This window comes from Echinops telfairi, unplaced genomic scaffold (genome assembly GCF_000313985.2).
Source record: "Echinops telfairi isolate 266 unplaced genomic scaffold, ASM31398v2 ScPeMD7_70;HRSCAF=299, whole genome shotgun sequence".
NCBI classification, from domain to species: Eukaryota; Metazoa; Chordata; class Mammalia; order Afrosoricida; family Tenrecidae; genus Echinops; species Echinops telfairi.
Window position 1 is genome coordinate 64,686,435 of NW_022103968.1, and position 12,211 is coordinate 64,698,645.

Below are 12,211 nucleotides of genomic sequence, written 5' to 3' on the forward strand. Positions count from 1 at the left end.
CTGTCACCCCTGGTCCTGAGGGGTTCATCTGTCCTAGATTCCCTGCGTTTCCAATTCCCATCTGTACCGCTGTGCATCCTCTGGTCTAACCAGGTCTGCAAGGCAGAATTGGGGTCCTGGTAGTTGGGGGGCTAAATCTTTTTTTAAAAATCAGGCCTAGATATATTTTAAGCAACAAGCATCATTTTCAAAACTCCATTCTCCAAAAGACATGAAACAAAAAGCACATTTTAGTATACTTTTTACGTACTTCAAAAACTTTGTAGAGAAATGGAATTAAAAGGTAATGGAATTTCCACACAAAAATTGTAAAGCCCCCTTGTCCTAATTATCAATGTTGCATTTAGACTTTGAAGCAGTTTTACTATCACCATTGACATTCTACCCTATTTTTAGTCTGATCTTTAAGGCAGAAAACCTATGGACCACAAGTAATACATTTGAGATAGAGATAGAGAGCAGAATTGCCAGAAATTAGTTTTAGATTTAAAAAGTGCTCCTTTATCATCTTAAATTTGCTCACCCTGTGAGTTAGCTAGCCTGGTAAAATCAGGATAATATATTGGACCTTCCCCAAGATATGATACAGGGAAAAATATATAATTAGCTTTTGACTCAAGGAATTACTGAAGAAAATGAAACTTGTATTCTACTGTCTACATTTCTATTTTTTTTTTTAGCAATGATTATTTCCTATAACATCCCTTTGTGCCCCCAGCAAAAAAAGACTATTAGGTTGGATAGATCAGATTTCTGATTCAATTGGTTAATTCTTAGAATATGAACAGATGGCTGGGTTTATGAAGTATCAGGGAGCTTCAAAAAGTCTGTGGAAAATGGAATGAAAAGATAATGGAATTTTCCATAAACTTTTTGAAATCATCTATGGAGTAAAGAGATCAAAATAAACGATACAAGAGGAACAAGAAATAAAAATATCTCCTATTCTTGGAAGAACGTTTTCTTGCTTAGAAGGCAAGAAAAGTTTTCTAAGAGGAAAGGGGAAGGTAATGTTTGAGTTTTTATAATTTCCCACAACTTGCAATACTATCTTAAGTTTCAGGTGGTAGTGGAAGTAACAGGCTCTTTTTTTAACATTTAGGTTTGTTATAGACTTTCCTGACCTGACTTTTATAAGGATAACGCAGTTCGTATGGACTAAATGCTTTAAGGTCCTTAGAAAAAAATGTACCAGTTTAAGAATTTTATTATTGTAACAAAATACGAACGTTGCAATTTTCCTACGGTTAGGATTATTATTTTAATTAGCTAAAGTTATAAATAAGTAAAAGAGATAAGTACCTTTCATAAACTTTTTAAATGACTTCTGGAAAATTCAAAGAGTGGAAGGAAAAATATAGATTTACTACTATCCACACTATGCTCCAGTGAGGCACAACCGGGAACCTCCCTGAACACACTTCATTTCAGCTCCTGGTCTTAGTTAGACCAAGAGCCAACTCTTAGCACTGTCTACAAAATGGAGCCCTTTTCCAGGAAGCAACGACAACAACAATACTAATCGTGTAAAAGCAAGATCTGCTTTTGCCTTCCGGTATCCATCCCCGAAATCCCTTCACTTGACCCTCTGCATCAAGGCAAGAGCAATGTTGAATTCTACGCTAACACTTCAAGGAAATGGACACAAAAACATCAACGTGAAAATTTAAAGGGTAAGTGATCCTAGAATTTCTTCAGGCACTTCTAATCATCAAACAGTTCTTCACTATTTAAGTTAAAGCAGCCCTCAGTAGCTTAAGCCTCTTAATTTTTTGTTGACAGATGAGAATAATAAGCATGGTTCCTCATGTCTCCTTTTTGTCTTTTCTCCTGATTGAAAAAAATCTAGTTAACTTCAATATTTTTCTTTAAAAAACTAGGAACATGACCAAATACTGGTTTTCTTTTAGTCATGTCTAAGTTGCTCTCAGACTACTGATACTCTTATTTTCTTAAAATATGATAATCTGACACAAAAGCGTGTGAACCCCAAATTGATTAAAAAAAAAAAAAGACCATGCTCCTTATGGCAATTCTGCTAGATGGCACCCATTCCTGGGTGGTATACTCTGGACGTGGACACTGCCTTCTGGTGCACTCTGTTTTTACTTTTCTTCTGGCATAATGACAGGTCCTACCCCTCCTCTCTTCCAAATCTCTCAAGATGGACCACAGTCTTTCAAAGAATTCTCTATCGCTTTTCACGTTTAACGATATCCCACTTGCTGCAACCTTCAAGAGATCAGTAAATTAATATTAACTGGAAGAAATACTAACTGGAATCACCAATTTCAAGGATCTTAAGTCAGTAATTCTTGGTAGTCGTAGATGAGTTTTTTGATAAGACAGGGGTTCTCAACCTGTGGGTTGAACGACCCTTTCTCAGGGGCCGCTCAGTTCATAACAGTAGCAAAATGACAGTTATAAAGTAGCAACGAAAATAATTTTATGGATGGTGGGTCACCACAACATGAGGATCTGTATGAAACGGTTGAGGCATTAGGAAGGTTGAGAACCACTATGATAAGATATTAAACAAAAACAACTTTTCATTTTAAAGTTTTCCTTCAAACTGAAGTTTTAAAAATTCTTAAACAGAGGCAAGAAGGCCAGAATAACACAAAGTATAACAATCCTAATCCTTTCCAATAGAAAAGACTTTATACCCGCTTCCAATAGTAAAGATTGGTTTACTAGTACATTTTTTTCTAATACAATTTGAAGAGCATTAAAATGTTTTTCTTTTAATCAAATAAGCTAAGGAATGTCAAAAGAAGAAATGAACCAGCTAATTGCAAATGAGCTAATTTACGATGCTAATTTAAGTGTCATTGTAAAACACAAACAATATTTCTTTTCATAGTCAGAGCACTCAAATTGAGTGGCAAAGGGTGGCAAAGAGCACTCAAATTGAGTAACAAAGGGTGGTGGCAAAAATTCAGATAACATTTTTTCTTTAGCAAACAAGGCAGACACAGAATGTCACGCCAGACTCCATGTCCAGAAGCCAATCAGAGGAGGAGTGCAGTAACTCAGTCTGAAAGCCAGTGTGGCGCAGACTGAGCTGGACTCATGGCGGGTGGGGGTACTGTTTTCTCAATGTGAGGTTTTATTGGAATTCCACTCCCAATAGTGGTTTCTTATGGCAAGGTAAGTGACGAGAACCAGAAAACTGCAATTATTCTTACGACCAAGCCCCTCATGGACAACTAGACAAAAACAATGCCAACCTAAAACCAAAACCCCAACTAACCAAAATATTTAGAAACTGAAACAGTATGGCTAATTTTCTGGTTCAACAAGAGCTGACTGGATCTTCTTCCCCCTTGCATCAACTGTTGTTGTTGAAGCAGATGCATCACTATTTCTGAGTCTGCAAGTAGAAGAGAATCACCTTTGAAAAGCAAACACATCGTCTCTTTCTTGTAAACCCCTTTCTTGATTTCAGCTTTGTGCTCTGAACTAGACACAGAGAGTGACCTGCCCAGCAGCACTTGCTGGAGGTGAACTAGGGAAGCTGCCAAGCCTTTCCATTTAGTAAATGCTTATTGATCCTTTATTCTCTATATAGCACCCGCCATGCAGTATAAAGGATAGAGAAGCCACCTCAAGGAATCTGCCTTAATTATGAAAATCTATTACTTTTTGCTTTTGAGGTAAATTCTCTTGATAGAGAATGCATTTTCAAAAGCAAGTATAAAAGCACATTTCAAAGTTTGATCTGATTTTTATTTCCATATTTTTTTGTTCCCCACCTAGAGAATGAATACTAAATAGGATTCCTATCAATAATGGGAATTCAGCTATGATTTCTAAAACACTGTCTCCATTGGATTAAGTGGGTGGAAGAGGTGGGAGTCATCGATGAAAATCTTGGGGATATCCACGGGGAGTGGATAGAGAAGTAAAATATGTACTCTGAAAACAAAGTTGTTTTTCCCACCAATACTTTCAGGTGCTTCTGTCATACTATTGAGCAGTGTGGAACTCAAACAATGTTAAAACGGGGCACTGAGAAACATTAGTGAGCCTTATAAAACAATTTCAAGAAATTAGCAACATTTTTTTCTCCAGACAAAAGTGAACATAGATGATATTTGAGAAATATACTGAACTGAACAGAATCAGTAGCCAACTAATTACCCCAAGCCCCACATAATTCATATTATGGAAGTTTGCCTTTTATTATATTATAGAATTGTGCCTAGGGCCTGCGTGGATTGAGGGTCTAAACTCTGAGTGGAAAAGTAACTTGTAAAGCTCTAAACACAGCAAGATCCCTTTGCAACTCTGCACACAGGCTTACGCGGGCATTTTGTGTCTGCAGCTATTTGTTACCTTCGTACAATTTCACAGTAAGAGCTTTCTATTAGCCCCTCAGCTCTACCTCCTGGTGCCTTCCACACCGTCAGCATAAAACTGGGCACTGTTTGGAGTCAGACTGAGAGCTGCTCTGAACGCTGAGTCACTTTCTCCTCAAGCTGGGGCTCTAAAAACAAAGATGTTCCGTGTAGACTCTTTCAACTTTCAGTCCCAGGGCCACCATGTGTTCCGACGTGTTATTTCCTCCCTGCCGTCCGACGCCTGTCGATGACCTGTGCTCACATCCCCCAGTTCCCTACACCTGGAGGTCGACAGAGAATTCCCACACACAGGTCCTCCCAGCCCAGTGGCTTAGGTGCACGTGTTGGATAGCTCCCGGAATGCCTACCTCTAGCTTTAGAACATCATGCTGAAGTTTACGTTGAAATTCCAGGAAGTTCTTGATTGTCAGCTTCCCCTTGAGATCAGCGCCAAAGAAGTAGGTTGTGAGGGCTGAACACAAGCCCGACTTGAGAGTGTTCCCAGTGGTCGGACGATCTCTGTGCCGCATACCCATGCTGGTTTGGGAGCGGATGATGCTCTGAACCTAATGAAGAGGCCAACAAACCCCACCCAGAAACAATGAAACAGTGGGGTAGAAGTAGAAAAGTAGCTTTGTTAACGGCTTACTACATGACTGCACTGTTACAATTTTCTCTTCTAATTTTCATAGTGTTCCTATCCTGTAAATCCTATTGTTATCCTCATTTTACAGATGAGAAGGCAGAAGCATACAGAATAAATGATTACTTACGCAGGGTCATGTAGCTAGCTAGTAATAACCAGGGCTCTCACACTGAGATGCTCTGACAAAACCTCTTTTCAGAGGGAAAAACCAAACACAAACGTTTTTAAGGGTCAACATCTCTTACACAGTTATCAATCTCACGGCAATACCGTCCAGATTTAAAAATTCCACACTTCACTTCTGACTCAGCAGTTGTGGTAAGAGGAACAGCAGAACGGGAGGCAAAGACTTGATGTGTCAAGATGTAACACATTTACTGGAATGGCGAGTAAATACAAATGGCGTATGAAAGAATTCTCCAAGACATGATGGGAATTGGTTCAATCTTTGAATCAGCTTAAAAAGTTTTTTTGTTGTAGAAACTATACACAGGAAAAACATATGCCAATTTACCCATTTCTACATGTACCCCTTGGCAACACTGATCGTATTCTGTAAGCTGAGGCTCCGTTCGCACTCTAGTACTCTGAACCGCTCCTCCTCCTTCAATCCGCTTTTTGAGAAAGGAAATTTTTTTGAGACTGGAAACACGTGGTCTAACTATGCAAATGAGATTCTGAGACAAGTTTTTTACTATAGCTTGTTTTATAAAACCAGTTCCTGCAGTCATTTCTATGTCTTTGTAACCTAAATAACAATAAACAGATATCCAAAAAATTAAAACTGGAATATAGAAGGATAAATAATAAAAAATAACATCACTATCCTTAAGTGACGATTTTTAAAGTGCAAATTACAAAAACATTATATTTAAAGTGAAAGATGTATATCACAACAGATTCATCTTAAATATTTGTTGTTTTATCCATGATCTCCAACCATAAAAACTTACTTTGCTTTTCAAAAATAGCATTAGAATATTATTCTCTTACAATAAAAGGGGAGGCCTGGTGCGATAGTGGGTTACTCGTTGGACTGTTAACCACAAGGTCAGCATTTTGAATCCACTGAAGCCAGCAGCCACACCACATCAGAAAGACGAGCAAGGCTTTCCACCCGCGTAGACTGAGTCTAAGAAGCCCACAGGAGCAGTTAGTTCTACCCTGCTCTGTAGGGTCACTGTGAATTGGAATTGACTTGATGGCAGTTGAGTTTGGAATTTTATTTATTATAATAAAAAGGCCAAAAAATACCCTCCCCCCGCCCAAAAGTGCTGCTGTTGTTAGGTGCCATCGAGTCAGCTGTGACCCAGAGCCACTCCACACACAACAAAAGGAGACACTTCCTGGTCCTGCTTCCTCCTCACCATCGTTCTAATGGGTGAGACCGTCAGTCCATCTGAAGAAGGGCCTTTTTTTGCTAAACCCTCTGCTTTATCAAGCATGATGTTCTTCTCCAGGGATTGGTCTTTCCTGACAACATGTCCAAAATAAGTAGAATGAAGTCCTGACATCCTTGCCTCTCCTCCCCCCCCTCCCGCACCACCCCCATAGATGTATTCATATATACGATTCCATACCATTATCTATTAACTCAGTTTTCCACGAATTTCTGAAGCTTCCTCGTATACTTGTACACATGAGCACACACAGAGAAATGCAGACACAATGAGACATATTATTTTACATAAATGGAATTTTATCCTGTAGCCCAATCTTTTTACTTAACAGTGTGACTTGGTCAGTGTTTACATATAGAAATATGTATGAGTGTGGAGTCAAAAATGATTGCTAGTAGGGTTCCCGTCATACAGAAACAGGTTTGTTCCAAACAAAACATGCTTAAACAATGTCTCTAATCAGCGGATGGCTGCAGACAGGTTCCCTCAAAAATTCACTTATCTAGGTGTTATTAGGGTGCCTTCAAAACATGCTCCAATCAAAACTGGCTTCCAAGGGGGTCTGCTGGGCCAGTGAAATTCAAGGCAAAGATGTCAACTCAGAAAGTTAAAGTGACTATCTTTTGGGATTTCAAGGGGTCATGGTCATGCTAACAGATTTTGTCAAAGACCAGAGAACATTAACAGGGCTTACTGGAAAAAGGTTTTAACAAAACTGGAAACTCTTGGTGAGAAAAGGCCAAGAAAGTTACACCAATGAATTTCTCCCTCCATCATGACAGCAACTGTTCATTCTTCAATCATAGCAAGGGCTATCTTTGGGAATTTTGTTGGGAAACCTTACTTCATCCATACTAGAACCATGACTTCTTTTTGTTCCCCAAACTCAAAGGAACATGGTTCGAATCCCTCAGGAGTGCCTGAACTGCTATTTTGATAAGGTGTAAGTTGAAGAACACAGAACTCTTCTGGGAAGTGTTAAACTCACTGCCATCAAGTTGATTCTGAGGCTCATATAGAACAGGGCAGAACTGCCCCTCTGGGTTTCCAAGGTTTTAACTCTTTCTGGGAGTAGAAAGCCTTGTCTTTTCTTTTTTTTTTTCATGGAGCAGCCGGTAGTTTGGGTAACCTTGTGGTTAGCAGCCCAACTCGTAACTACCATGTCACCCACCAGTGCTCTATCACAGAAGAGTTGTTAGGGGCTGTCAACTTGGTTCTGACTCACAGCGACCTCGGTCCAACGGAATGAAACCCTGCCCTGTCCTGCTTTGTGATGGGTCCTTGGATCAGATCTCTGCTGTAGTGGGGGTACATGGACTCCTGCAGGACAGACCACTTGCCTGTTCAAACTCCTCCATGTCTACTTCTCCATCTCCGTTCAAGTCAAACATCTTGAAGGCAATTTCGAAATTTCTCTGAGGAGCTGAGAGTACAGAGGAAGAGAAGAAGGAAGACGTGAAGGAAGGAAAGAAGGAAAAAGAATTGGAATCAAGGAAAGGAGGAAGGAAAAAGGAGAAAAAAGACATTGGCTTAAAAAAAACTTGTGCAAGAAAAATATGGTTAACCAATACAACAAAGTCACACCAGAATCATAAAACTCCTGTATTTACCTACAGCACAGTTTTACACACTTATTTGGCGTACTGCTCCTTTTCAGAAAGATAAGTTACTCAGTGCCCTGGCAATTAAAATTTTTTTCCTCTAGCCTGTAATCCAGGATTATAGGTATCTGCTTTTGCAGCGCTCCCTGGGTCATTCCAGCACCGCCCCACCCTTCCAGGGGGAAGTATCAGTCACTCTGAGAAATACTGGTCCAGGCCAGTCATATAACAAGACTTAAAACCAGCAGAGTCTGGCTGTTATGACAGCAATTCTCTATCACTGCATTACTTTCTATCTTAAATATATTTAGTTGGCTTTCTTAGACACAATCTACTTGGTTTAATATTAATGCTTTTTTATGATGCTTATAGCATTATTTACTTGGGTAATAAGTTCTGAGTTAAGACATACAGTTGGAAACTAACAAGCTGAAAATCGAAGTCTCTGTCTTGCGGACCAAGCTAGCTTTCTCCTGTGTTCTGTCTGGTCTCTCCACTGTTAATATCTCCACTGTTAGTATCATCAGGAGTCTTGAAGATGTCATTCTGTCAACAGATTTATCACTTACTAGTTTACTCATTATCACTGAAGTTCTGTATGGTTAGGCAGAAAAGCTCACTGTAATTTCTTAATAAGAAATCCTGGTGGTGTGGTGGGTAAGCACTGGTTGTTAACTGAAAAGCTAGCAGTTCACCTAGAGATTATGCAGGAGATACTGGCAGCCTGCTCCACAAAGATTATAACCTAGGACACCCCATGATTCGACTCAATGACACCCAATAACTATTACTCTCTCTGCCATCGAGTCAATTCGGACCTTATATACAAGGCAGGGTAGAATTGCCCCTGTGGGGCTCTGATACCATAACTTATGGGAGTAGAAAGCTTCATCTTTCTCCCAAAGAGCAGCTAGAGGTTGTGAACTGCTAACCTCGTGGTTAGCAGCCAAACGTGTAACCCACTATGCCGCCACGGCTCATAGTAGTGGTGGTGGTACAAAAATGACTGAGAAATTTACACTTAAATGCTAAAGTGAAGCTAAAGTTTAAAAAGGCAAATTGAAAATTGGAAAGCCTAATAGGGAAAATTTCTCTCAATGGAAGCTTTTGTTGCTTGTATTATTTAAAAAGAGGTAGTATAAATTGGGGCTCAAAGTAGTTACATGATTAATTTAAAATTACAACACTAATATGTGACAGAAGTGGTAGACAAACCTGGTTCAACACTGATTGCAAACTCCATAATCTTTTCATTAAGTTACATGGCTTCCAATATAAAGAGACAGTTATGATAATAAAAGCATACTCTTTACTCTGATATATTTTGACCTAGACACAGAACAAACTCACTGGTTGTATAGGTTTGGAGTACTGCCCACTGCTCAGCTCACTCCACATTCTATGCCCAGCACTTTGGGCTGCACCAACTGGAGACCCATAGGTGACATGGGATCCTCAGACATGTGTTTTACATGCCTTTAAAAATTCTGAATATGAATCTCTTAAATAGGAATGCCTTCTTCTGCTTTTCCTTGTTGTCTCACATTGGCCCACTTTATTCTTTTGTTTTTTTCCTTTACTAGTTAGGAATTCTTCAATTTATAAAATTTGACATAGAATTCATCTGAGCATACTCTTGCTTTAAAAATCCTTTGTTTCAGGTGAAAGTTTACTATCATAGATGATTATTATAAGCTGTCCAGTCTACCCTAGTAAGCCCACTAGAACGATATACTACCCCATCTCCTCATCCTTCCTGTGCAGCTTGAACTTCCTTCAATACCATCGGTTCTTGATCACATATGCTACCTCTTGAAATGGCTAAATGGCAACCAATTATTTTTGGTGCCGTAACTCTGTATATTCTTATTTTCTTTTGATACTTCCTTTATCATTCACTATTTGCCTTCCCCATAGGGCGCTATGAGTCAGAATTGGCTTTGATAGCAATAATTTTTCTTTTTGAGAATCTGACTTAACCTGTAATCTCAGGTGAAACCTGTCCACTATGGGTGAACTTGCTGGTATTTGAAATATTGGTAGCTTAGCTTTCAACATTACAGAAACACCCAAGTCACCACCATAAAAACCAAACTCATTGTCATCAAGTCAATACTGACTCAAGGAGGCCCTTCAGGACAGGATAGAACTGCCCCTGTGGGTTTCCAACCCTGAGGAGCTGTTGGTGGTTTCAAACTGCTGACCTTGAGATTAGCATCCCAGTCCTAACCCCCTTTGCCACCAGGCTCCTCCGCCTACCACAGTGCTGAGCAAACACTCTTGAGTCCTGGGACTACATGAAGAACACCCAATTAGAATTGAAGGAAGATTCATTAGCAAGCTGTGATATGTAAATGTCACAAATTTGTCTGAAGCACTTGGTTTGCTAACTACCAGCTGATGATTTAAACTAGTCAGCTGCTCCATGGGAGAAAGATGAGGCTGTCTGCTCTTGTAAAAATCTTCAGCCTTGGAAACACTATGTAGGGATCTGAGTTGGAATCAACTAGACGGTAGTGGAATGAAGATCAAAGACGACTATAGCCTTCAGTGTGGACTATACCTAAACACAAAGAAAACTAAAATCCTCATAACTGGGCCAATAAACAACATCATGATAAATGGAGAAAAGATTCAAGTTAACAAGAATTTAATTTTCTTTGGGTTCCAAATAAATACCCAGGGAAGCAGCAGTCAGGAAATAAGTGATGTACTATATTTGCATAGCTGCTACAAATGATCTCTTTAAAATGTTGAAAAGCAAATATGTAGTTGGAAGATTAAGGTGGGCTTGACCCAAAACATGCACCTTATTTATATGCACTGGAAGCTAGCTAGACGATGCATACGGAAACTCTAAGAAGGACTGATGCTTCTCAATTATGGTGTTGGTGAACATTGGATATACCATGGACTGCCAGAAAAATGAACAAATTCATCTTAGAAGAAGTACAACCAGAATGCTCCTGAGAAGCAAGGGTGGGGAGACGCTTTCTCACGTACTTTGGACATATTGTCAGGGAGGTCACTGCCTGGAGGACACCACGCTTGATAAAGTGGGAGTCAGCAAAAAAAGAGGAAGACTCTCAACCAGACGGGCAGACACCGTGTCGTCAACAATTTCAGGCTCATCATAAACTTTCATTCTCGGTGCCCTTTAGTTCCTTGAAGACACATGCCTGGCACATTTAAATACTTCCTTCTACAGGTAAGATCAAATGGATTTGACCAAATAAAGCACAGTGTTTCTGCATCTTTTTATCCTGTCTGATTTGCTGTCAAGGAGTTCTTGGGTGGTGCAAATCATAAGGCACCCAGCTTTTAGGTGAAAGGTTGGCAATATAAAATCCACCCAGACGTACCTCCACAGAAAAGGCTAGTGATCTACTTCCAAAAAAGCCTGCCAGCAAACATACTGTACAGGTAGTTCTGCTTTGTTACACAACGGGTCACCACGTACTGGAATTGACTTACTTACTGGCAACTGCTTTGTTTGCTTAGTGACTCTCAAGGAGGATATTAGCTTTAGTTGGAGATGCTGCAGAGCTAATGTGGACTCACAGCAACTCACATGACAGTCTTCTAAGCTGTAATTTAGCTTAGGGCAGATTGTCAGGCCTTTCTCCCACGGAGCCCCTGAGCTCATTAGAACCAGCAACCTTTTAGTTATTCATCATTGTGCCACCAGAGCTCCTAAGGTGGAGCTACTTTGAAGGCTGAAATTCGATGCCCTGGTCACTGAGAAGGCAAGGCAGGGAAAGAGATCTGCATGTCATTATTATTATTCAGGCCAGGCTAATCCATCAGGGAAGAATTTTCTTTTTAATTAGCATATACTTCACATACCAAAATACTTTATCATTCAATTACATTAAGAAGATCTGTGCAATCATCACCACAATTAATTTCAGAAGGTTTTCTGCTTGTATTCATTGTCATTAGCTCCCCATTTCCCCACATCCTCCTCAGCCATACCGCTAGGTAATTAGCAACCCAGATTTTGTCCCTTTAGATCTACCTATCCTAGGCTTCATTTGTAGTAAATTATATGAAATAGTCATGCAACCAAATGAACAAAAACAACAATGACTATACAAAACATAGAAAACCCTCCATTAAAAGAAAGCGTATCATGCCAGGCAGGTGAGCATCTCAGACTGCCAAATTGTTAGACCAAAGTGTTCTTGTGTTGGGGGAGTACTTGTGTAGGGGCCCACTGTC

At 39.8% G+C, this 12,211-nt stretch overlaps 1 protein-coding gene across 3 annotated transcripts in view; it reads right to left on the minus strand.

Annotated features, from left to right (window-relative positions):
* MICU1 (mitochondrial calcium uptake 1) overlaps positions 1-12,211 on the minus strand; it is a 246,523-nt gene that overhangs the window by 122,594 nt on the left and 111,718 nt on the right. For all 3 annotated transcript variants that reach the window (XM_045291556.1, XM_045291555.1, XM_030885953.2), the window contains 2 exons: positions 7,730-7,812; positions 4,712-4,909 (listed from right to left, as the gene is read on the minus strand). In XM_045291556.1, coding sequence (XP_045147491.1) covers positions 4,712-4,909; positions 7,730-7,812 — 281 coding nt within the window. The remainder of the gene's footprint in view (positions 1-4,711; positions 4,910-7,729; positions 7,813-12,211) is intronic.